At 49.6% G+C, this 27,459-nt stretch overlaps 1 protein-coding gene across 6 annotated transcripts in view; it reads right to left on the minus strand.

Moving 5' to 3' along the window:
* Nucleotides 1–27,459, minus strand: part of stxbp4 (syntaxin binding protein 4) — a 181,516-nt gene that overhangs the window by 24,864 nt on the left and 129,193 nt on the right. For all 6 annotated transcript variants that reach the window (XM_068058583.1, XM_068058580.1, XM_068058578.1 and 3 more), the window contains one exon: nt 17,180–17,328. In XM_068058583.1, coding sequence (XP_067914684.1) covers nt 17,180–17,328 — 149 coding nt within the window. The remainder of the gene's footprint in view (nt 1–17,179; nt 17,329–27,459) is intronic.

The following is a 27,459-nucleotide window of genomic DNA, read 5'->3' on the forward strand; positions in this document are numbered from 1 at the left end:
GCAAGCTTCCCTCCAAGTCACACATCATCATTCCTCCATCATCGCTGGGTTAAAATCCTGGCACTCTTTCCCTAACAGCACTGTGGGTGTACCTACACCACATGGACTGCAGCAGTTCAGGGCAGCTCACCATCACCTTCTCAATGGCAATTATGATGGGCAATAAATCTTGGCCTTGCCAGTAACAACCACATCCCAAGAACAAATTTATTAAAAAGCAAAATTTTAAATCCTATCAAAATTTTAGCACTTCAAGACTTCTACTGTAACCAATGCAACAACAAGAACAGACCGTGAAATATAATCATAGTCAATGGAGAGGAGGCAGCCATTCGGCCCATCGAGTCGATGCCAGCTCACTGTAGAGCACACCAGTCAATCCCATTCCCCCGCTCTATCCCTGTAGTTCTGCAGGTTTATTTCCCTCGAGTGTCCGTCTAATTTCTTTGTGAAATCACTGATCATTTCTGCTTCCATCACCCTCATAGGCAGCGAGTTCTAGGTCATCACTTGTAACTTCCATATGGCATGTGGTCAGCTTCACTCATATAACTATCCCAGCACGCTAACAGCCGCGAGGTAGCCTCCAGTTCCTGGATGTTCTTTCATCGGACTCTTCAGAACAGAAATCAGAGCTGACTATTGCACCACTTTTCTGAGAAATAAAGATTGATTTGTCTTTATAAAGAACCTTTCATGACTTCAAGATGTCCCGAAGTGTTTTACAATCAATGAAGTACTTTTGAAGTGTTGTTATGTGGTAACATAATGGAGGCAACAGAGCACAAAGACAACAAATAAGATGAGCAGCTCGACCCCTCCAGCTGCTGAGAGTCGAACTGCCTGGGTTACAAACTGCACTGGTCCCAGTGCACCAGTGGCTGACTCCTCACAGTTACCCTGGCACTTAACTGTGTGCAAGTGAGAGCGTTCCAGGGGACCACTCAGTGTGGGAGAGAGCCCCACAGGTGGGAGCAGTGCTGCACAAGGCTTCACTGGACTATCTCTGGGTGACAGCCCCACAGGAAGGAGCAGTGGTGCAGGGAGCTGCACAGACTTTGGGAGAGAGCACCACGGCAGCAGAAAGCATGATACCTCCCCTGTGTGATTCTCGACAGAGATCTTGGATTTTTACAAAGGTCTGTGGTGCAGGTGCAGCAGCTCCAGTCTTCCTGGCAGGAAACAAGCGCTGGGGTAAGCACCAGTGCTTCTTCTTGTGCTGCTGATAACCTTGTAAGGGATTGAGCCTAATCACTACTCTGATGTTGCAGAAGATGTATATTTATATGTAAGAAAGCAAATACTTCTAATCCTTGCTCCCTTGTTCCAATAACTGATGATTATTCTGATAACAGTGTCCTTCCTGCATTGAAAGCTACATGTTCAACCTTGGTTAAGGACAGTCAGTGAGAGACTCTCACAATATGCTTCAACATAATGAAAAGAGGCTAAAAGGAATTGTGCTTTTAGAGCTCAAGACAGCTTTTTGAAGTGTAGCCACTACTGTAAAGTAGAAAATGCAGCTGTCAATTTGTGCACAGCAAGCTCCCACAAACTGCAATGTGATCATGACCAGACCATCTGCTTTAGGTGTTGGTTGAAGGATGAATAATAGCCCCAACACATCATGGAAAATGCCCCTGCTTTCTTTGAGGAGTGCCATGGGATCTTTTACGTCCACCTGAGAGGGCAGATGGTGCCTAGTCTAACGTCTTATCTGAAAAATGGGAGCTCCGACAGTGCAGCATCCCCTCAGCACTGCCCTTCTGGTAGTACAGCATTTCCTCAGTACTGCCCCTCAAGACAGTGCAGTGCTCCCTCAGTACTAAAGGTTGACAAGTTCCCAGGACTTGGTGAACTTCATTCTAGGGTCTTAAAAGAAGTGGCTGCTGAGATAGTAGATACATTGGTTGTAATTTTCCAAAATTCCCTAGATTCTGCAAAGGCCCTAACAGATTGGAAAATAGCGAATGTAACTCCTCTATTCAAGAGAGGGAGATAGAAAACAGGAAACCACAGGCTAGTTAGCATAACATCTGTCATAGGGAAAATGCTTGAATCTATTAGTAAGGAGGTTATAGCAAGGCACTTAGAAAATCATAATGCGATCAGGCAGAGTCGACATGGTTTTGTGAAAGGGAAATCATGTTTGACTACTTTATTAGAGTTCTTTAAGGAAGTAACAAGCAACGTGGATAAAGGGGAACCTGTGTATGTGGTATACTTGGATTTCCAAAAGGCGTTTGATAAGATGCCACATCAAAGGTTATTACACAAAATAAGAGCTTATGATGTAGGGGGTAACATATTAGCATGGATAGAGGATTGGTTAGCTAATAGGAAGCAGAGAGTAGGGAAAAATGGGTCATTTTCAGGTGGGTAAGGTGCAACTAGTGGAGTGCCACAGGGATCAATGCTGGGGCTTCAACTATTTACAATCTATATCAATGACTTGGATGAAGGGACAGAATGGATGGTTGCTAAATGTGCTGATGGCACAAAGATATGTAGGAGAGTAAGTTATGAGGAGGGTAGAAGGAGTCTGCGAATGGATTTATTTATTTAGAGATACAGCACTGAAACAGGCCCTTCGGCCCGACTCTGTGCCAACCATCAACCACCCATACTAATCCTACATTAATCCCATTTTCTCTACCACATCCCCACAATTCTCCTACCACCTACCTACACTAGGGGCAATTTACCTATCAACCTGCAAGTCTTTGGCTGTGGGAGGAAACCGGAGCACCCAGCAGAAACCCACGCGGTCACAGGGAGAACTTGCAAACTCCACACAGGCAGTACCCAGAATCAAACCTGGGTCGATGGAGTTGCGAGGCTGCGGTGCTAACCACTGCACCACTGTGCCGCCAGATAGGTTAAGTGAGTGGACAAAAATTTGGCAGATGGAGTATAATGTGGGAAAATGTGAACTTGTGCACTTTGGTAGGAAGAGTTAAAAAAAAGCAGTATGATATTTAAATAGTGATTGCAGAACCCGGTGATACAAAGGGATCTGGGTGCCTTGGTACATTAATCACAAAAAGTTCTGATGAAAGGTCACAGGTCTGAAACGTTAACTCTGTTTCGCTCTCCACAGATGCTGCCAGACCTGCTGAGTATTTCCAGCACTTTCTGTTTTTATCACGAAAAGTTAGTATGCCAGTACAACAAGTGATTAGGAAAGCAAATGGAATGTTGTCGTTTATTGCATGAGGAATGGAATAGAAAAGTAAGCAAGTTTTGCTACAGTTGTAGAGGACATTGGTGAGACCACATCTGGAGTACTGTACAGTTTTGGTCTCCTTACTTAAGGATATAATTGCACTATAAGCAGTTCAGAAAAGGTTCACTCGACTGATTCCTGGGATGAATGGGTTAGCTTATGATGAAAGTTGGGCCTATACCCATTGGAGTTTAGAAGAATGAGAGGTGATCTTACTGAAACATATAAGATCTTGAGCGGACTTGACAGGGTGGATACTGAGAGGATGTTTCCCCATGTGGGGGAGTTTAGAACTAGGGGACACAGTTTAAAATAAGGGGTCACCCATTTAAGAGGGAGATGAGGAGAAATTTTTTCTCTCAGAGGGTCGTTAGTCTGTGGGATTCTCTTCCTCGGAGAGCAGTGGAGGCAGGGTCATTGAATATTTTTAAGGCTGAGTTAGATAGATTCTTGATTGACAAGGGAGTCAAAGGGTATTGGGGGCAGACAGGAAAGTGGAGTTGAGGCCACAATCAGATCAGCTATTATGTTATCTAATGGTGAAGGGAAAACATGCTGTGATCCCAATGCACTGCTCCACAGTGAGCTGTCCAACACGGGTCTACAGCAGTCGCTTTCAGCATGGTCACCTCGCGACCTCAGCCGCGGCTACAGGGGAGAGTACTGACCGGGGCTGGGGGCTACACAGATTGCTGACCGGAGTTGGGGGCTACACAGAGCGCAGACCGGAGTTGGGGGCTACAGAGTGCTGACCGGAGTTGGGGGCTACACAGAGTGCAGACCGGAGCTGGGGTCTACACAGAGTGCTGACCGGAGTTGGGGGCTACACAGAGTGCTGACAGGGGTTGGGGGCTACACAGAGTGCTGACAGGGGTTGGGGGCTACACAGAGTACAGACCGGAGTTGGGGGCTACACACAGTGCTGACCAGAGTTGGGGGCTACACAGTGTGCAGACCGGGGCTGGGGGCTACACAGAGTGCTGACAGGAGTTGGGGGCTACACAGAGTGCAGACCGGAGTTGGGGGCTACACAGAGTGCTGACAGGAGTTGGGGGCTACACAGAGTGCAGACCGCAGTTGGGGGCTACACAGAGTGCAGACCGGGGCTGGGGGCTACACAGAGTGCAGACCGGGGCTGGGGGCTACAGAGTGCAGACCGGAGTTGGGGGCTACACAGAGTGCTGACAGGAGTTGGGGGCTACACAGAGTACAGACCGGAGTTGGGGGCTACACACAGTGCTGACCAGAGTTGGGGGCTACACACAGTGCTGACCAGAGTTGGGGGCTACACAGTGTGCAGACCGGGGCTGGGGGCTACACAGAGTGCTGACAGGAGTTGGGGGCTACACAGAGTGCAGACCGGAGTTGGGGGCTACACAGAGTGCTGACAGGAGTTGGGGGCTACACAGAGTGCAGACCGGAGTTGGGGGCTACACAGAGTGCAGACCGGAGTTGGGGGCTACACAGAGTGCTGACAGGAGTTGGGGGCTACACAAAGTGCTGACCGGAGCTGGGGGCTACATAGGAGAGTGCTGACTGGAAAGGTCATTGGGGGCTTCAAGGAAGAGTGTTGTTCGGAGTGGGATGGGGACGTTTCATACGGCGAGTGCTGCGCACAATGTGGAGAAGCTTCCAACCAGATAGGGAATTGGGGGTGTGGATGTGGAGGAGAGCTCCTGGACCACTCCTATACACCTCCTGGTGGTTAGCTATAGGGTAGCATTGGCAGCGGGTGACGCGGAGATCTCTTCGCCTATAGCCTGAGGCTGGGAGAAGCTACAGAGCAAAAAAAGGGCCAAGGAAAGAGTGAAAAAAATCCAGGGAAGATAAAAATAACAGATTTGTTTTTAACTTCCAGATGGCACAGTTTTGCCGATGGTTAAACCGTATATTTTGCGGGTTTTCCTATCAAGGAAGTGAGCAGTTGCTGGCTGTCTCTCCTCCTGGTTTAAAGGCTGATTTTCCATGCTGTCCCTGCAGCCAGCTCCCATTACACCTGGCATATTGCTGAGACACATCAGGAGTCGCACAGTATGTTGATCCTATAGTGTATACCTCCACTGTCTGCACATCATAATCTTACTGTTCATGGCAACTGCTGTGAATTTGTTTTTTAAAAGCACGTGAACATAGCTTGAACATGCTCCAAGGCACTCTTTGCTCATTAACCCTTTACCTGGGAATCAACTCAGTCTGACACCACATGGGACAGTGAATGTGCCTGTACCTCATCACTAACTCACCTGGGCACTGCAGACCACAACAACTTGCATTTGTAAAGCATCTTTAACACAGAAAAATGTCCTGAGTAGCTTCACAGACAAAATTTGACACTGAGCCACATAAGTAGATATTAGAACAGGTGATCAAAAGCTTGGTCAAAGAGGGAGGTTTTAAGGAGTGTCTTAAAGGAGAAAAGCGAGGTAGAGAGGTTTAGGGAGGGAATCGCAGAGCTTAGAACCCAGGCAGCTGAAGGTACAAGAGGATCGCAGATATCTCAGAGGTTGTAAGGCTGGAGAACATTACAGAGATAGGGAGGGCAAAGTCATGGAGGAACATGAAAATAAAGATGAGAATTTTAAAATCAAGGTGTTGCTATTCTGGGAGCCAATGTAGGTCAGCAGGTACATTGGGTGCTGGGTGATTGGGACTTGGTGCGAGTTAGGAGACAGGCAGCAGAGTTTTGGATGTGCTCAGGTTTATTGCTAACTCACCTGGGTAATTGTAGACTACAACAACAATTAGCATATATACAGCGCCTTCAATGTAGTAAAACATCCCAACATCCTTCAAAGGGGCGTTAGCAAACAAGATTAGACAAGCTCAATCTTCATCTGTTTTGTGTTATACATCATCTTCAGATGGAAATGAGATACCGTGAAAAAGATCCGCCATGTCCCACGGTCACTCTCCCAGTTCCGCCGTGTCCCATGGTCACTCTGCCAGATCCGCCGTGTCCCACAGTCACTCTGCCAGTTCTGCCTGATCCGCCATGTCCCACGGTCACTCTCCCAGTTCCGCCGTGTCCCATGGTCACTCTCCCAGTTCCGCCGTGTCCCACGGTCACTCTGCCTGATCCACCGTGTCCCACGGTCACTCTGCCTGATCCACCGTGTCCCATGGTCACTCTGCCTGATCCGCCGTGTCCCACGGTCACTCTGCCTGATCCGCCGTGTCCCACGGTCACTCTGCCTGATCCGCCGTGTCCCATGGTCACTTTCCCAGTTCCGCCGTGTCCCACGGTCACTCTGCCTGATCCGCCGTGTCCCATGGTCACTCTGCCAGATCCGCCGTGTCCCACGGTCACTCTGCCTGATCCGCCGTGTCCCACGGTCACTCTGCCAGATCCGCCGTGTCCCACGGTCACTCTGCCTGATCCGCCGTGTCCCACGGTCACTCTGCCTGATCCGCCGTGTCCCACGGTCACTCTGCCTGATCCGCCGTGTCCCACAGTCACTCTGCCTGATCCGCCGTGTCCCACAATCACTCTCCCAGTTCCGCCGTGTCCCACGGTCACTCTGCCTGATCCGCTGTGTCCCATGGTCACTCTCCCAGTTCCACTGTGTCCCACGGTCACTCTCCCAGTTCCACCGTGTCCCACGGTCACTCTGCCTGATCCGCTGTGTCCAATGGTCACTCTCCCAGTTCCACTGTGTCACACGGTCACTCTCTCATTTCCGCCGTGTCCCACGGTCACTCTGCTTGATCCACCGTGTCCCACGGTCACTCTGCCTGATCCACTGTGTCCCACGGTCACTCTCCCAGTTCCGCCGTGTCCCATGGTCACTCTGCCTGATCCACCTTGTCCCACGGTCACTCTGCCTGATCCGCCGTGTCCCACGGTCACTCTGCCTGATCCGCCGTGTCCCACGGTCACTCTGCCTGATCCGCCGTGTCCCACGGTCACTCTCCCAGTTCCGCCGTGTCCCATGGTCACTCTGCCTGATCCACCTTGTCCCACGGTCACTCTGCCTGATCCGCCGTGTCCCACGGTCACTCTGCCTGATCCGCCGTGTCCCACGGTCACTCTGCCTGATCCGCCGTGTCCCACGGTCACTCTGCCTGATCCACCTTGTCCCACGGTCACTCTGCCTGATCCGCCGTGTCCCACGGTCACTCTGCCTGATCCGCCGTGTCCCACGGTCACTCTGCCTGATCCACCGTGTCCCACGGTCACTCTCCCAGTTCCGCCGTGTCCCACAGTCACTCTCCCAGTTCCACTGTGTCCCACGGTCACTCTCCCAGTTCCACCGTGTCCAATGGTCACTCTGCCTGATCCGCCGTGTCCCACGGTCACTCTCCCAGTTCCACTGTGTCACACGGTCACTCTGACAGTTCCGCCGTGTCCCACGGTCACTCTCCCAGTTCCGCCGTGTCCCACGGTCACTCTCCCAGTTCTGCCTGATCCGCCGTGTCCCACAGTCACTCTGCCTGATCCACTGTGTCCCATGGTCACTCTCTCACTTCCGCTGTGTCCCACGGTCACTCTCCCAGTTCCGCCGTGTCCCACGGTCACTCTCCCAGTTCCGCCGTGTCCCACGGTCACTCTGCCTGATCCGCCGTGTCCCACGGTCACTCTCCCAGTTCCGCCGTGTCCCACGGTCACTCTGCCTGATCCGCCGTGTCCCACGGTCACTCTCCCAGTTCCGCCGTGTCCCACGGTCACTCTGCCTGATCCGCCGTGTCCCACGGTCACTCTGCCAGTTCCGCTGTGTCCTACGGTCACTCTGCCAGTTCCGCTGTGTCCCACGGTCACTCTGCCTGATCCGCCGTGTCCCACGGTCACTCTGCCTGATCCACCGTGTCCCATGGTCACTCTCCCAGTTCCGCTGTGTCCCACGGTCACTCTCCCAGTTCCGCTGTGTCCCATGGTCACTCTGCCAGTTCTGCTGTGTCCCACGGTCACTCTCCCAGTTCCGCTGTGTCCCACGGTCACTCTGCCCGTTCCGCCGTGTCCCACGGTCACTCAGCCTGATCCACCGTGTCCCATGGTCACTCTCCCAGTTCCGCTGTGTCCCACAGTCACTCTCCCAGTTCCGCTGTGTCCCATGGTCACTCTGCCAGTTCTGCTGTGTCCCACGGTCACTCTCCCAGTTCCGCTGTGTCCCACGGTCACTCTCCCAGTTCCGCTGTGTCCCATGGTCACTCTGCCAGTTCCGCTATGTCCCACGGTCACTCTCCCAGTTCCGCTGTGTCCCACGGTCACTCTGCTAGTTCCGCTGTGTCCCACGGTCACTCTCCCAGTTCCGCTGTGTCCCACAGTCACTCTGCCTGATCCGCCGTGTCCCACAATCACTCTCCCAGTTCCGCCGTGTCCCACAGTCACTCTCCCAGTTCCGCCGTGTCCCACGGTCACTCTGCCTGATCCGCTGTGTCCCACGGTCACTCTCCCAGTTCCACTGTGTCCCACGGTCACTCTCCCAGTTCCACCGTGTCCAATGGTCACTCTGCCTGATCCGCCGTGTCCCACGGTCACTCTCCCAGTTCCACTGTGTCACACGGTCACTCTGACAGTTCCGCCGTGTCCCACGGTCACTCTCCCAGTTCCGCCGTGTCCCACGGTCACTCTCCCAGTTCTGCCTGATCCGCCGTGTCCCACAGTCACTCTGCCTGATCCACTGTGTCCCATGGTCACTCTCTCACTTCCGCTGTGTCCCACGGTCACTCTCCCAGTTCCGCCGTGTCCCACGGTCACTCTGCCTGATCCGCCGTGTCCCACGGTCACTCTCCCAGTTCCGCCGTGTCCCACGGTCACTCTGCCTGATCCGCCGTGTCCCACGGTCACTCTGCCAGTTCCGCTGTGTCCCATGGTCACTCTGCCTGATCCGCCGTGTCCCACGGTCACTCTGCCAGTTCCGCTGTGTCCTACGGTCACTCTGCCAGTTCCGCTGTGTCCCACGGTCACTCTGCCTGATCCGCCGTGTCCCACGGTCACTCTGCCTGATCCGCCGTGTCCCACGGTCACTCTGCCTGATCCACCGTGTCCCATGGTCACTCTCCCAGTTCCGCTGTGTCCCACGGTCACTCTCCCAGTTCCGCTGTGTCCCACGGTCACTCTGCCCGTTCCGCCGTGTCCCACGGTCACTCAGCCTGATCCACCGTGTCCCATGGTCACTCTCCCAGTTCCGCTGTGTCCCACGGTCACTCTCCCAGTTCCGCTGTGTCCCACGGTCACTCTCCCAGTTCTGCCTGATCCGCCGTGTCCCACAGTCACTCTGCCTGATCCACTGTGTCCCATGGTCACTCTCTCACTTCCGCTGTGTCCCACGGTCACTCTCCCAGTTCCGCTGTGTCCCACGGTCACTCTCTCACTTCCGCTGTGTCCCACGGTCACTCTCCCAGTTCCGCCGTGTCCCACGGTCACTCTGCCTGATCCGCCGTGTCCCACGGTCACTCTCCCAGTTCCGCCGTGTCCCACGGTCACTCTGCCTGATCCGCCGTGTCCCACGGTCACTCTGCCAGTTCCGCTGTGTCCCATGGTCACTCTGCCTGATCCGCCGTGTCCCACGGTCACTCTGCCAGTTCCGCTGTGTCCTACGGTCACTCTGCCAGTTCCGCTGTGTCCCACGGTCACTCTGCCTGATCCGCCGTGTCCCACGGTCACTCTGCCTGATCCGCCGTGTCCCACGGTCACTCTGCCTGATCCACCGTGTCCCATGGTCACTCTCCCAGTTCCGCTGTGTCCCACGGTCACTCTCCCAGTTCCGCTGTGTCCCACGGTCACTCTCCCAGTTCCGCTGTGTCCCATGGTCACTCTGCCAGTTCTACTGATCACCATGTCCCACGGTCACTCTCCCAGTTCCGCTGTGTCCCGTGGTCACTCTGCCAGTTCCGCTGTGTCCCATGGTCACTCTGCCAGTTCCGCTGTGTCCCGTGGTCACTCTGCCAGTTCTGCTGTGTCCTGTGGTCACTCTGCCAGTTCCGCTGTGTCCCGTGGTCACTCTGCCAGTTCCGCTGTGTCCCGTGGTCACTCTGCCAGTTCTACTGATCACCATGTCCCACGGTCACTCTTCCAGTTCTGCTGTGTCCAATGGTCACTCTCCCAGTTCCGCTGTGTCCCGTGGTCACTCTGCCAGTTCCGCTGTGTCCCGTGGTCACTCTGCCAGTTCCGCTGTGTCCCGTGGTCACTCTGCCAGTTCCGCTGTGTCCCGTGGTCACTCTGCCAGTTCCGCTGTGTCCCGTGGTCACTCTGCCAGTTCTACTGTGTCCCGTGGTCACTCTGCCAGTTCCGCTGTGTCCCGTGGTCACTCTGCCAGTTCCGCTGTGTCCCACGGTCACTCTGCCTGATCCGCCGTGTCCCACGGTCACTCAGCCTGATCCACCGTGTCCCATGGTCACTCTCCCAGTTCCGCTGTGTCCCACGGTCACTCTCCCAGTTCCGCTGTGTCCCATGGTCACTCTGCCAGTTCTGCTGTGTCCCACGGTCACTCTCCCAGTTCCGCTATGTCCCACGGTCACTCTCCCAGTTCCGCTGTGTCCCGTGGTCACTCTGCCAGTTCTGCTGTGTCCTGTGGTCACTCTGCCAGTTCTGCTGTGTCCCACGGTCACTCTCCCAGTTCCGCTGTGTCCCATGGTCACTCTGCCAGTTCCGCTGTGTCCCGTGGTCACTCTGCCAGTTCTGCTGTGTCCTGTGGTCACTCTGCCAGTTCCGCTGTGTCCCGTGGTCACTCTGCCAGTTCCGCTGTGTCCCGTGGTCACTCTGCCAGTTCTACTGATCACCATGTCCCACGGTCACTCTGCCAGTTCCGCTGTGTCCCGTGGTCACTCTGCCAGTTCCGCTGTGTCCCGTGGTCACTCTGCCAGTTCCGCTGTGTCCCGTGGTCACTCTGCCAGTTCCGCTGTGTCCCGTGGTCACTCTGCCAGTTCTACTGATCACCATGTCCCACGGTCACTCTTCCAGTTCTGCTGTGTCCAATGGTCACTCTCCCAGTTCCGCTGTGTCCCGTGGTCACTCTGCCAGTTCCGCTGTGTCCCGTGGTCACTCTGCCAGTTCCGCTGTGTCCCGTGGTCACTCTGCCAGTTCCGCTGTGTCCCGTGGTCACTCTGCCAGTTCTACTGTGTCCCGTGGTCACTCTGCCAGTTCCGCTGTGTCCCGTGGTCACTCTGCCAGTTCTGCTGAGTCCCATGGTCACTCTGCCAGTTCCGCTGTGTCCCGTGGTCACTCTGCCAGTTCCGCTGTGTCATCTTGCAGTTTCCTCATTGCCTTGTCAGGTGTTGCAGCAACTAGCCATCACTCAGTGGGTAGCATCCTCTCCTCTGAGTCAGAGTGTCATGGTTTTAAGCCCCAGTCCAGGCTGACTCTCTCAGCGCAGTCCTGTGAGAGTGCTGCACTGTCAGAGGTGCCATCTTTCAGGTAAGATGCAAAACCAGGGCGCTCTCTGCCCTCTCAGGCAGATGTTAAAGGTCTCACAGCCACTATCTGAAGAAGAGCAGGGGAGTTCTCCCCAATGTCCTGCCGAATATTTATTCCTCAATCAACAGCACTGAAATAGGTTACCCGATTATCCCATCGCTGTTTGTGGAGTTTGCAGGACACGAATCGGCTGGTACCTTTCCTACATTACAACAGTGACTGCACTTCAAATGTACTTTATTGGTTGTAAAGCACTTTGGGACGACCCGAGGTTGTGAAAAGCGCTATATAAATGCAAGTCTTTATTTCTTTCAACTTATTCACTGACCTGAGGGAGGTAAATAAATACAAGTTATTTAAGTATTGAAATGCAAGTTCTTTCTTTCTGAAAGGGAAATGATGGCCAGGGAGCAGAGATTCTCTATGCCTGATATTCCCACTCCAGGGGTTGTGAGGGGTCCTGGGTGTAGTGGCAGCTGGTAATTCCCAGCGAACCAGTCTTCGAAAGGGCACATGCGAGGGATGGGAGGCACCAGTGGTTCCAGCTCAGGCAAGAAGCCTGAACCTCCAAAGGTGTTCAATTTAAAAAAGAAAATCTCCACTTTCTGACTCATGCAAATGAGCAGCAGTCCCGCTCATCCCCATTTACCGAGGGGTGGACCTGCTGCTGCAGGAACATGGCCCTGTGGAATTCCTGAAAGTGTCAAAACTAGGTGGAGAGAAGTTCCAGTTTCGAGATCCCGGGAAACAATGAGTTACAGGAGGAAAGGGTGCGATATGTCTTCATTTCTGGAGAGCGAAAGAAATAAAGACTTGCATTTCTGTAGCACCTTTCACGACCCCAGGATGTTGTAAAGCACTTTACAGCCAATGAAATACTGTTAACGATGAGGTCACTGCTGTGATGTAGGAAATGTGGCAGCCAACTTGTGCACAGCAAGATCCCACAAACTGCAAAGAACTGAATGACTAGATTTTTCTTTTTAGTGATTTTGGTTAAGGAATAAATGTTGGGGAGGGCAGCAGGCAGATCTGTGCTCTTCTTCGAGCAGTGCCAAGGGATTTTTACATCCACCCGACAGGGCAGACGGAGCCTCAGGTTAACGTCTCATCCGAAAGACAGCACCTCCATCAGCGCAGTAGTCCCTCAGTACTGCACTGGAATGGCTGCATAGATTATGTGCTGAAGTCTCTGGAGTGGATCTTAAACCCATGACCTTCTGATTCAGTGGCGAGAGTGCTCGCCACAGAGCCACGGCAGACAACAGAGGAGGTAGCGTGTGCAGAACGGTTATTTGCTTCTCAGAGGCAACAGGAGAGGTAAGTTCAGAGGCTCACACTAAATAATATTTGTAAAATAGAAAGGGATCAGAAAGGTGCTGATGGCAAAGGGACTGGAGCTGAAAGTAGGATCATCTACCAAGATCACTTTGTGCCTTGAACAGGAGTTTGAGAAAGGTGCCAGAATAGCCTTCCCAGAAACAGGGGCAATATGACAGGTTGGCTCGGTGCTGAATTCTCATCCGAACCATTAGATTCACTCCAGAGACATGAGCACAGTTTGGCCCGACACTGCAGTGCAGTACAGAGGGAGTGCTGCAATGCCTGCGAATCTATCCTTCAGATGAGACGTTAAAATGAGCCCCAATCTGACTGTTTAGGTGATCTTAAAGTCTGCAGAAGAGCCAACAATCCTACTCGAACCATCACCAAAAGCATTTGCACTGAACATTGCTGCTTGTGGGATCTTGCTGTAACTAAGATGGCTACTGCTTTTGCCAACAGAACAAGGCAAAAAGTAATTAACTGTACACTAATTGCTGACTTGTGATTTCACGTTACAAAAATGCAATTCCTCCTATTCTCTCAGTGCAGTTCTCTCTAGACTGTATACTGTACCTGGAACTGAACTGTGAACAACTTACCCTGTGAGCTCCAGTCCCAGTTACACGGCAGCAGTTCTATTTCTCACACTCCACATGCCACACTAAACTGACAGGCTTTTCCCCTAGAGGATGCTCTTCTCTGGTAAAAGCTAATCGCTTTATGTTCCAAGTAGAGGGGTCGAGGCATCTGTCTGTGACTATAACTGAGGGAACTGTCAGATGAGCAAACAATTCTGCTCTAATCAAATCTTCTCCTTCCGCCCCTCTCCAGTCACGTTTCCCAGCTGCACTTACCGCATGTGGTATGCTATCTTGTGGCTCGATATCTGTTTCTGTCTTGTTCATAATCAGGATCAGAATTAAAGGAGAAGGACAGTACAAAAGGGAATGCTTTTTCTTCAAAAAAAACCTTACATTTCTGCCTGTGTCTTTGTCCAACTCTCCTCTATCCTGTCAGTCTTTCAAAAACCTTCTACTGCTCAGTCCTTCTCTCTCTCCTAAATTCTTTATCACTTGCTCTAATCTCACTCTCCAATATCCTCTACTGCTTGGTCTGTCTTTCTCTCTCCCTGAAACCCTCTACTGCTTAGGCCATCACTCATTCTCTCCCCCCTAAATACTCTACTGCCCAGTTCCTCACTCTTTGGGATGTCTATTACGCGAAACCTTGTTATTTAAGTGCCTCTTGTTTAATACCCAGATGCTCCTATGCTTTGTTGAAGGCATACAGTTCTGAAGTTAGGGTCAGCACTGTGTTCGATGGAGGTGGTGAGCCAGGCTCTGAGTCAATGATGTGTTACGACCGACCGCTCAAGTCAATTCAGTCCCGCTGCTCCACAGATCACCTAATATACCCTTTAAACTTACCAAATTAAAGAAATCCACAGCCAAATAGAACCATCTATTAACACCTGAATGAGGCAAACCAAACCAGGTGTCTTTAGATCAACAAATTAACTGTTTATTAGAAAAACTAAACTCAAACACGAAGTTAAAAACATTTAAAATATAAAAAATTTGTGTTCTTGCAGATTTATACTTCCTGATAAACAGCCCTCTAATTAAAGTCCACTCGCAGTCTTCCAGGGTTCGATGATGGAAGAAAAAATGTGCAACATCTTCAGCTTCAACTCCTTTTCTGTCCAGCGATGACTACCACAGATCAACAACTCGCAAACAATTTTCAATGAATCAATTTGGCTTTAGAATTTTTTGAGGGATAAAAGATCGTCACAGTCTAACTTCCCTTTCTTCAGTTTAAATTAACAGAGATCTCTGTTCATTTAATGCTGGCCCAGCTGTCTGTCTGTTAGAACAGTCTGTCTCCACTAAAAGCCAGTTCAAAAGTTAATCCTACATTGTATAATCGATTCTCAGTCTCTGAATGGCTGTGTTCAAGGCAAGCAGGATGCACCTGCTGAAATTGGTTGGTAACCTCTCTGTTTGGTTGTATCCAATGGCAACCAGAACACACCTTCTTGGTAACTCCTGAGGCTTGCTTGTTCTTAAAGCAGCACTGATCCTTTGCTGACTTAAAGACACACTGCATATTTCCCCCCCAAAAAAGTATCATTTTTTTTATTCATTCATGGGATATGGGCGTTGCAGGCCAGGCCAGCATTTATTGCCCATCCCTAATTGCCCTTGAACTGAGTGGCTTGCTAGACCATTTCGAGGGCATGTAAGAGTCAACCACATTGCTGTGGATCTAGAGTCACATGTAGGCCAGACCAGGTAAGGACAGCAGATTTCCTTCCCTAAAGGACATTAGTGAACCAGATGGGTTTTTACAAGAATAAATTATAGTTTCATGGCACCATTACTGAGACTAGCTTTCAATTCCAGTTGAATTTAAATTGCACCAACTGCTGTGGTGGGATTTGAATCTGTGTCCCAAGGGCATTAGCTTGGGCCTCTGGAGTACTAGTTCCGTGACATGATCACGCCACCATCTCCGTGCAGTAATCCAAGAGAGAATGCCCTGGCTCCCCAGGCCTTTCGCTTCCATGTCTGTTTATAATTCCACGCACAAACTCTTGACAGAGCTTCATAAAAAAAGTTAGACAAGTATTGTACAAAGCAAGACAAGTTAGACAAGTATTGTCGCAGCATTCGAGCCAGCGTGCTGAAGGCTCAGAGTGTCTGGCAGCAGCTTGCAGTGACCTGCACACTGACCTCGGTCATTATTACAAGATGTTACTACCAGCACTGGCAAGCAGCACTGTGTCTTCGTGCCTGCCGTGTATAACCTCTATAGAGAAAACAGGTGATTCTTGCCTAAAGTTAACTATTCCCTTCCAGCAGAAACATCTCTAAGAGCAGAATCAAAATCAGGAATTTTACTTTATAGTAAAACAGAACACATTTAAACCAAAACTCAACAGACTTCAAGAAGATCCATTTTGGGGATCAGAGGGCACTGTGGGATAGCAGAGTGGGGTAGAGGATCAGATGATAAGGGGGTTAAGATGCTCTGACAGCCCAGAGATGGAAGGGTCAAAGAGGAGAGGAGAGGAGAAGGGAGGTTACAAATGGACAGATGCCAATCAGGATAATTTCGCACTTTGAACAAAGCTGCCAAACATCTCTCTGCACTGCCCATGGGTTGTCGACTGCCTGGACAACCCAACTCTGAGGTCCTGATAACCGCATCCATTAACCCCATATTTCTGAAGCCCACCACAGTGTTAATTTGGACAGGGACTATACGAAGTGCGCAAAGTAAAGGTCTTTTATTTTGTAGTTTTGATCGAGGGAAATGGGTGCTCCAATTGCCATCTTGGTCCCATTCTCCCTTATTCATCTTCTGCCTGGAACTGCTCTTCATCAATGTCAAATAAAATGGTGATTGGTGAATTTGGTGATAGTACCCATGAGAAGGTGTCTCCATTGGCACAAGAACAAGGTAAATGAAACATTTATGGTCCTGCGTGTGGCCAAGGGCAGGGCTAATGGCTGCACCTTTTACAGCACAGAAACAGACCATTCGGCCCAACTGGTACATGCTGGTGTTTATGCTCCACTCGAGCTTCCTCCCATCCTTTCTTATCCAAATCTGTCAGCATAATCCTCTATTCCCATTTCCCTTATGTGTTTATCCAGCTTCCCCTTACATGTATCTATACTACTCACCTCAACTACTGCCTGTGGTGGCGAGTTCCACATTCTCACCACTCTCTGGGTAAAGAAGTTTCTTCTGAATTCCCTATTGGATTACTTGGTGTCTGTCTTATATTGATGGCCTCTGGTTATGCTCTCCCCACAAGTGGAAACATTCTCTCTGCATCCACGTTATGAAAAACTTTCATAATTTTAAAGACCTCTATTAGGTCACCCCTCAGCCTTCTCTTTTCAAAACCGACCCAGTCCTTTTATCCTTTCCTGATAGGTATAACCTCTGCACATATAGGTGTAATAGAAATAAAATAATATATTACTGACTATCTTACATTTATGACCATAATAATAAAAGCAAAATACTGCGGATGCTGGAAATCTGAAACAAAAACAAGAAATGCTGGATTCACTCAGCAGGTCTGGCAGCATCTGTGGAAAGAGAAGCAGAGTTAACGTTTCGGGTCAGTGACCCTTCTTCGGAACATTTATGACCACTAGCTTTGGACTCCTTCATTTAAAAATTACTGGATCTAGCATGTGTAATATGAGGGTGTTGCGGAGGGGAATTATAACTGCTGTCACTGCCTGATTACTTACAGTCTGCTTCGATGATGGCACGAACAGATTTGGCCAGTTCTTTGGCATCAGTTGAAAGTGAAACCGGAGTTCTGGGTCCATTACGGCCAAGTCGGTCGAGGATGATTTGAGACGAAGGTGGTCCCGAAAATCTTCTAACTCCGATCCCGCTGAACATGTGGAGGAAAAGGAATGGGGAGCAGTGTTAATTTCTGCGTTGGAACTCACCTCCCGCGACAGCCTACCGCAAAAAAAAAACAGGCGGGGGTTTATGGGTCCAAGAAAAAACGACGACAGAAATCGACAGACTTTTAAACAAAACGAAAAGTAAAATACTGTGGATGTTAGAAATCTGAAATAAAAACAGAAAATGCTGAAAATACTCAGCAGATCTGGCAGCATCTGTGGAGAGAGAAACAGAGTTAACGTTTCAGGTCGATGATCTTACGTCAGAATTAGATGTTAGATATTTACCAGTTTTTAAGCAAGTATGGAGGCAATGAAAGTGGGTCAGGGATAGAATGAAGGGGAGGGTCTGTGATCAGATGGAGGACAGGAGTGATTAAATGATATAAAGGATGATGGTGCAAGGCAAAAGGGCATTGGTCTGTTGAATGATCATCAACCTGAAAACTTTATGTTGCTCCCTTCCTGTTAAATACGAAGTCAGAATTATGATACAGGTGGCTAAAACCTTAGATTAAACAGTGAATATAGGAAAGGGAACTACAAGACTATAAAACAAATATTTGTTAGGCGGCAACAAATAACCCGGTTTAGTTTTATGTAGATTCTCATAATGTGCAGTATTTTTTCCCTGTAGATATTATCTTGGAATAAGCGAGTGCTCCCATATGTGGAGCTTGTGTCCCCTATGAGCTGGAGTCCACTTTTTCTTAGCCAACAACAATTTGCATTTACATAGCACCTTTATTCTAATAAAAGATCCCAAGGTGCTTTACAGGGGCGTTATCAAACTAAATTTGAAGCCGAGCAGGGGTATCAACGCAGGTGACCAAACCCTTGCAAGAGGTCAGTTTTATGGAGCATCTGAAAGGAGAGAGGTAGTGAAGTGGAGAGTTTTAAGGAGGGAATTTCAGACATTAGGGCCTAGGTAGCTGAAGGCAAGGCCACCAATAGCACAGCAATGAAAATCGGAGATAGAAACATAGAAAATAGGAGCAGGTGTAGGCCATTCGGCCCTTCGAGCCTGCTCTGCCATTCATTATGATCATGGCTGATCATCCAACTCAGTAACCTGTTCCCGCTTTCGCCCCATACTCTTTGATCCCTTTAGACCCAAGAATTATATCTAACTCCTTCTTGAAAATATACAATGTTTTGGCCTCAACTGCTTTCTGTGGTAGCGAATTCCACAGGCTCACCACTCTCTGGGTGAAGAAATTTCTCCTCATCTCAGTCCTGAAAGGTTTACCCCGTAACTTTAGACTATGACCCCTGGTTCTGGACTCCCCCACCATCTGGAACATCCTTCCTGCATCTACCCTGTCAAGTCCTGTTAGAATTTTATAGGTTTCTATGAGATCCCCCCTCACTCTTCTGAACTGCAGCGAATATAATCCTAACCGATTCAATCTCTCCTCATACGTCAGTCCCACCATCCCAGGAATCAGTCTGGTCAACCTTCACTGCACTCCATCTATAGCAAGAACATCCTTCCTCGGATAAGGAGACCAACACTGCACACAATATTCCAGGTGCACCAGAAGTCAGAACTGGTGCAGTGCAGAGATCTAGGAGACTTGTAATATCTAGTTTAGCGATACCTAAGGAAGTATATACTTGCACTAGAGGGCATGGAATGTAGGTTCAGTCAACTGGTTCCTGGAATGAAGGGTTTGCCCGATGAGGAGAGATTGAGCAGATTAGCCCCTGGAGTTTAGAAGAATGCGAGGTGATCTAATTGCAACATATAAAATTCTTAAGACGCTTGACAGGGTAGGTGCTGAGAAAATCTTTCCCCTGGCTGGGGAATCTAGAACTAGGGGTCATAATCTCAGAATAAGGGGTCGGCCATTTCTGCTGTGAAGGTGCGGCTTTGGGTATTAAACTCTCATGTGCTGTTTCCAGCAATATAGAACTGGAGTTAAAAGGATCCAACACAGGCAAATAGGTTTCCTGTCACAGTCTGAAGAACAGTAGGATGTTCACCCAGTGTCCTGGAGATACTGGGACAGTCCTCCCTCAACCAAGATCAGGAAAAACATTCAAACTGACCTGCGATTTAATTTGCTGTTTGAAGGATCTTGCTGTGTAATATAATTGACTGTCACAATAGTGACTGTATTTAAAAAGAATTAATTCAATGTAAAGCATCCTAGGCATGTGATAATTGTGTTATAAATCTTTCTTAGAAAGACTGTCTTTACAGGAGATTTCATGGAGTCAATATTAGCAAAGGTTTCAGTTCTATCCCCTACTCCAACAGAGAAGGTTCAAGTCCTGATGGTTCTGATGAAAGGTCACAGACCTGAAACACTAAGCATAGAAACATAGAAGATAGGAGCAGGAGTAGACCATTCGACTCTTTGGGCCTGCTCTGCCATTCAAAAAAGATCATGGCTGATGGTCTAATTCAGTACCCTGTTCCCGCTTTCTCCCCATACCCCTTGATCCCTTTGGCATTAAGAAATATATCTCTCTCCTTCTTGAATATATTTAATGACTTGGCCTCCACTGCCTTCTGCGATAGAGAATTCCACAGGTTCACCACCCTCTGAGTGAAGAAATTTCACCTCATCTCGGTTCTAAATGGCATACCCCATATCCTGAGACTGTGACCACTGGTTCTCGACTCCCCAGCCATCGGGAACATTCTCCCTGCATCTAGCCTGTCTAGTCCTGTTAGAGTTTTACAGGTTTCTGTGAGATCCCCTCTCATTCTTCTAAACTCTATTGAATATAGGCCTAGTCGACCCAATCTCTCATCATACGTCAATCCTGCCATCCCAGGAATCAGCCTAGTAAATCATCTTTGCACTCCCTCCATGGCAAGAACATCCTTCCTCAGATAAGGAGACCAAAATTGCACACAATACTCCAGATGTGGTCTCACCAAGGCCCTGTATAACTGCAGTAAGACATCCTTGCTCCTGTACTCAAATCCTCTTGCAATGAAGGCCAACATACCATTCGCCTCCCTAACTGCCTGCTGCACCTGAATGCTTGTTTTCAGCGACTGGTGTACCAGGCCACCCAGGTCTTGTTGCACTTCCCCCTTTCCCAATTTATCATCATTCAGATAATAATCTGTCTTTCTGTTTTTACAACCAAAGTGGATAACCTCACATTTATCCACGTTACACTGCATCTGTCATGCCCACTCACCCAACTTGTCCAAATCACATTGGAACCTCTTTGCATCCTCCTCACAGCTCACATTCCCCCCCAGCTTTGTGTTGTTTGCAAACTTGGAAATGTTACATTTAGTTCCCTCATCCAAGTCATTAATATATATTGTGAATAGCTGGGGCCCAAGCACTGATCCCTGAGGTACCCCACTAGTCACTGCCTGCCACCCGGAAAAAGACCCGTTTATTCCTACTCTCTGTTTCCTGTCTGTCAACCAATTCTCAATCCATGCCAATATATTCCCCAATCCCATGTGCTTTAATTTTGCACACTAACCTCTTAGGTGGGACCTTATCAAAAGCTTTCTGAAACTCCAAATACACCACATCCATTGGTTTTCCCTTATCTATTCTACTAGTTACATCCTCAAAAAACTCCAGTAGATTTGTTAAGCATGATTTCCCTTTCATAAACCCATGCTGACTTTGTCCAATCCCGTTTATGCTTTCCAGGTGTTCTGTTATCACATCCTTTATAATAGACTCTTAGCATTTTCCCCACTATTGATGTAAGGCTAACTGGTCTGTAATTCCCTGTTTTTTCTCTACCTCCTTTTTTAAATAGTGGGGTTTCATTTGCCACATGCCAATCGGTAGGAACTGCTCCAGAGTCTATAGAATTTTGGAAGATGACCACCAATGCATCCACTACCTCCAGGGCCACTTCCTTTAGTACTCTGGGATGTAGATTATCAGGCCCTGGGGATTTGTCAGCCTTTGACCCCATTAATTTCCCTAGCATTTTTTTTTTACTAATACTGATTTCCTTCAGTTCCTCCCTCTCATTAGACCCTTGGTTCCCTAACATTTCTGGGAGGTTATTTGTGTCCTCCTTTGTGAAGACAGAACCAAAGTATGTGTTTAATTGTTCTGCCATTTCTTTGTTCCCCATTATAATTTCCCCTGTTTCTGACTGTAAGGGACCTACATTTGTCTTCACCAATCTTTTTCTCGTCACATATTTATAGAAGCTTTTACAGTCAGTTTTTATGTTCCCCGCAAGTTTACTCTCATACTCTATTTCCCCCCGCTTAATCAACCTCTTTGTCCTCCTTTGCTGAATTCTAAACTGCTCCCAATCCTCAGACTTGCTGCTTTTTCTGGCAATTTTATATGCCTCCTCTTTGGATCTAATACTTGCCTTAATTTCTTTTGTAATCCATGGTTGAGCCACCTTTCTGGTTTTATTTTTGCACCAGACAGGAATGAATAATTGTAGTAATTCATGCACACGTTCTTTAAATATTATCCACTGCCTATCCACCATCAACTCTTGTTGTAAAGTTCCCCAATTTACTATAACCAACTCATGCCTCATACTTTCGTAGTTTCCTTTATTTAGATTCAGGACCCTAGTTTCGGATTCAACTACTTCACTCTCCATCTTAATGAAGAATTCTATCATGTTATGGTCGCTCCTCCCCAAGGGACCCCGCACCCAAGATTGTTAATTAATCCTTTCTCATTGCACAATACCCAGTCTAGGATAGCCTGTTCTCTAGTTGGTTCCTCAACTCTGTTTCTCTCTTCAAAGATGCTGCCGACCTGCTAAGTATTTCCAGAACTTTCCGATTTCTAGCATCCGCAGTATTTTGCGTTTGTTTTATTATTGCTAAAGTCAGCTATGGCTCAGTGGGTAGCATCCTTGCCTCTGAGTCAGAAGGTTGTGGTTCGCAGTCCTACTCCAGAGACTTGAACACAAAATCCAGGCTGATAGTCCAGTGCATACAGAGGGAATGCTGCCCTGACAGAGGTGCTGCTTTCTTGATGAGATGCTATATTAGGGTCCATTCTGCCCTCTCAAGTGGACATAAAAGATCCCATGGTCACGATCTTAAAAATGAGCAGAAGGGTGTCCTGGAGCCAATATTTATCCTTCAACCAACACCACGAAAAAACAGAGTATCTGGTCATTATCATATTGCAATTTGTGGGATCTTGCTGTGTCCAAATTGGCTATCACGTTTCCTTCATTACAACATTACATTTCAAAAGTACTTCACTGGCTGCATAGATCATGAATATGAAACTCCTTTTTTCTGTTTACTTGCTGCTCTGGAGCAGGGCCAAAAAACAAAATCCACTCCCGGTGCCTGGATACAGCTACTTGTTTCTGCCCTGCCAATTCCCTGCGCACTCCATCTTCTCCAGAAGATGGTATCTTTTGTTTGGAGTCAATCTGCGCAGGTACGAGTATACCCTGGTGATGTGTGCTGAGTACAGGGGCAGGTGCTAGTATACCCTGGTGATGTGCGCTGAGTACAGGGGCAGGTGCTAGTATACCCTGGTGATGTGTGCTGAGTACAGGGGCAGGTGCTAGTATACCGTGGTGATGTGCGCTGAGTACAGGGGCAGGTGCTAGTATACCCTGGTGATGTGCACTGAGTACAGGCGCTGATGCTGGTATACCCTGGTGATATGCGCTGAGTACAGGCGCTGATGCTGGTATACCCTGGTGATGTGCACTGAGTACAGGGGCAGGTGCTAGTATACCCTGGTGATATGCACTGAGTACAGGCGCTGATGCTGGTATACCCTGGTGATGTGCACTGAGTACAGGCGCTGATGCTGGTATACCCTGGTGATGTGCGCTGAGTACAGGCGCTGATGCTGGTATACCCTGGTGATGTGCGCTGAGTACAGGGGTAGTTGCTAGTATACCCTGGTGATGTGCACTGAGTACAGGCGCTGATGCTGGTATACCCTGGTGATGTGCGCTGAGTACAGGGGTAGTTGCTAGTATACCCTGGTGATATGCACTGAGTATAGGCACTGATGCGATTATACCCTGGTGATGACAACTGAGTACAGGGGCTGATGCGATTATACCCTGGTGATGTGCACTGAGTACAAGGGCTGATGCTAGTATACCCTGGTGATGTGCACTGAGTACAGGGGCTGATGCTGGTATACCCTGGTGATGTGCGCTGAGTACAGGGGTAGTTGCTAGTATACCCTGGTGATATGCACTTACAGGCGCTGATGCTGGTGTACCCTGGTGATGTGTGCTGAGTACAGGGGCTGATGCTAGTATACCCTGGTGATGTGCGCTGAGTACAGGGGCTGATGCTAGTATACCCTGGTGATGTGCGCTGAGTACAGGGGCTGATGCTAGTATACCCTGGTGATGTGCACTGAGTATAGGCACTGATGCGATTATACCCTGGTGATGACAACTGAGTACAGGGGCTGATGCGATTATACCCTGGTGATGTGCACTGAGTACAAGGGCTGATGCTAGTATACCCTGGTGATGTGCACTGAGTACAGGGGCTGATGCTAGTATACCCTGGTGATGTGCGTTGAGTACAAGGGCTGATGCTAGTATACCCTGGTGATGTGCACTGAGTACAAGGGCTGATGCTAGTATACCCTGATGTGCACTGAGTACAAGGGCTGATGCTAGTATACCCTGGTGATGACAACTGAGTACAGGGGCTGATGCTAGTATACCCTGGTGATGTGCACTGAGTACAAGGGCTGATGCTAGTATACCCTGGTGATGTGCACTGAGTACAGGGGCTGATGCTGGTATACCCTGGTGATGTGCGCTGAGTACAGGGGTAGTTGCTAGTATACCCTGGTGATATGCACTTACAGGCGCTGATGCTGGTGTACCCTGGTGATGTGTGCTGAGTACAGGGGCTGATGCTAGTATACCCTGGTGATGTGCGCTGAGTACAGGGGCTGATGCTAGTATACCCTGGTGATGTGCGCTGAGTACAGGGGCTGATGCTAGTATACCCTGGTGATGTGCACTGAGTATAGGCACTGATGCGATTATACCCTGGTGATGACAACTGAGTACAGGGGCTGATGCGATTATACCCTGGTGATGTGCACTGAGTACAAGGGCTGATGCTAGTATACCCTGGTGATGTGCACTGAGTACAGGGGCTGATGCTAGTATACCCTGGTGATGTGCGTTGAGTACAAGGGCTGATGCTAGTATACCCTGGTGATGTGCACTGAGTACAAGGGCTGATGCTAGTATACCCTGATGTGCACTGAGTACAAGGGCTGATGCTAGTATACCCTGGTGATGACAACTGAGTACAGGGGCTGATGCTAGTATACCCTGGTGATGTGCACTGAGTACAAGGGCTGATGCTAGTATACCCTGGTGATGTGCACTGAGTACAAGGGCTGATGCTAGTATACCCTGATGTGCACTGAGTACAGGGGCTGATGCTAGTATACCCTGGTGATGTGCACTGAGTACAAGGGCTGATGCTAGTATACCCTGGTGATGTGCACTGAGTACAGGGGCTGATGCTAGTATACCCTGGTGATGTGCACTGAGTACAGGGGCTGATGCTAGTATACCCTGGTGATGTGCACTGAGTACAAGGGCTGATGCTAGTATACCCTGGTGATGTGCACTGAGGACAAGGGCTGATGCTAGTATACCCTGGTGATGTGCACTGCGTACAGGGGCTGATGCCAGTATACCCTGGTGATGTGCGCTGAGTACAAGGGCTGATGCTAGTATACCCTGGTGATGTGCACTGAGTACAAGGGCTGATGCTAGTATACCCTGGTGATGTGCACTGAGTACAAGGGCTGATGCTAGTATACCCTGGTGATGTGCACTGCGTACAGGGGCTGATGCTAGTATACCCTGGTGATGTGCGCTGAGTACAAGGGCTGATGCTAGTATACCCTGGTGTTGTGCACTGCGTACAGGGGCTGATGCTAGTATACCCTGGTGATGTGCGCTGAGTACAAGGGCTGATGCTAGTATACCCTGGTGATGTGTGCTGAGTACAGGGGCAGGTGCTAGTATACCGTGGTGATGTGCGCTGAGTACAGGGGCAGGTGCTAGTATACCCTGGTGATATGCACTGAGTACAGGCGCTGATGCTGGTATACGCTGGTGATGTGCGCTGAGTACAGGGGCAGGTGCTAGTATACCCTGGTGATGTGCACTGAGTACAGGCGCTGATGCTAGTATACCCTGGTGATGTGCGCTGAGTACAGGGGTAGGTGCTAGTATACCCTGGTGATGTGCACTGAGTACAGGCGCTGATGCTGGTATACCCTGGTGATATGCGCTGAGTACAGGCGCTGATGCTGGTATACCCTGGTGATGTGCGCTGAGTACAGGGGCAGGTGCTAGTATACCCTGGTGATGTGCGCTGAGTACAGGGGCAGGTGCTAGTATACCCTGGCGATGTGCACTGAGTACAGGCGCTGATGCTGGTATACCCTGGTGATATGCGCTGAGTACAGGCGCTGATGCTGGTATACCCTGGTGATGTACGCTGAGTACAGGGGCAGGTGCTAGTATACCCTGGTGATGTGCACTGAGTACAGGCGCTGATGCTGGTATACCCTGGTGATGTGCACTGAGTACAGGGGCAGGTGCTAGTATACCCTGGTGATATGCACTGAGTACAGGCGCTGATGCTGGTATACCCTGGTGATGTGCACTGAGTAAAGGCGCTGATGCTGGTATACCCTGGTGATGTGCGCTGAGTACAGGCGCTGATGCTGGTATACCCTGGTGATATGCGCTGAGTACAGAGGTAGGTGCTAGTATACCCTGGTGATGTGCACTGAGTACAGGCGCTGATGCTGGTATACCCTGGTGATGTGCACTGAGTACAGGCGCTGATGCTGGTATACCCTGGTGATGTGCGCTGAGTACAGGCGCTGATGCTGGTATACCCTGGTGATATGCGCTGAGTACAGAGGTAGGTGCTAGTATACCCTGGTGATGTGCACTGAGTACAGGCGTTGATGCTGGTATACCCTGGTGATGTGCGCTGAGTACAGGGGTAGTTGCTAGTATACCCTGGTGATATGCACTGAGTACAGAGGTAGGTGCTAGTATACCCTGGTGATGTGCACTGCGTACAGGCGCTGATGCTGGTGTACCCTGGTGATGTGCACTGAGTACAGGGGCTGATGCGATTATACCCTGGAGATGTGCGTTGAGTACAGGGGCTGATGCTAGTATACCCTGGTGATGTGCGCTGAGTACAGGGGCTGATGCGATTATACCCTGGAGATGTGCGTTGAGTACAGGGGCTGATGCTAGTATACCCTGGTGATGTGCACTGAGTACAAGGGCTGATGCTAGTATACCCTGGTGATGTGCACTGAGTACAAGGGCTGATGCTAGTATACCCTGGTGATGTGCACTGAGTACAGGGGCTGATGCGATTATACCCTGGAGATGTGCGTTGAGTACAGGGGCTGATGCTAGTGTACCCTGGTGATGTGCACTGAGTACAAGGGCTGATGCTAGTATTCCCTGGTGATGTGCACTGAGTATAGGCACTGATGCGATTATACCCTGGTGATGTGCGCTGTGTACAAGGGCTGATGCTAGTATACCCTGGTGATGTGCACTGAGTATAGGCACTGATGCTAGTATACCCTGGTGATGTGCACTGAGTACAAGGGCTGATGCTAGTATACCCTGGTGATGTGCACTGCGTACAGGGGATGATGCTAGTATACCCTGGTGATGTGCGCTGAGTACAAGGGCTGATGCTAGTATACCCTGGTGATGTGCACTGAGTACAAGGGCTGATGCTAGTATACCCTGGTGATGTGCACTGAGTACAAGGGCTGATGCTAGTATACCCTGGTGATGTGCACTGAGTACAAGGGCTGATGCTAGTATACCCTGGTGATGTGCACTGCGTACAGGGGCTGATGCTAGTATACCCTGGTGATGTGCACTGAGTACAAGGGCTGATGCTAGTATACCCTGGTGATGTGCACTGAGTACAAGGGCTGATGCTAGTATACCCTGGTGATGTGCACTGCGTACAGGGGCTGATGCTCGTATACCCTGGTGATGTGCGCTGAGTACAAGGGCTGATGCTAGTATACCCTGGTGATGTGCACTGAGTACAAGGGCTGATGCTAGTATACCCTGGTGATATGCACTGAGTACAAGGGCTGATGCTAGTATAC

This window comes from Heterodontus francisci, chromosome 26 (genome assembly GCF_036365525.1).
Source record: "Heterodontus francisci isolate sHetFra1 chromosome 26, sHetFra1.hap1, whole genome shotgun sequence".
Lineage (NCBI taxonomy): Eukaryota > Metazoa > Chordata > Chondrichthyes > Heterodontiformes > Heterodontidae > Heterodontus > Heterodontus francisci.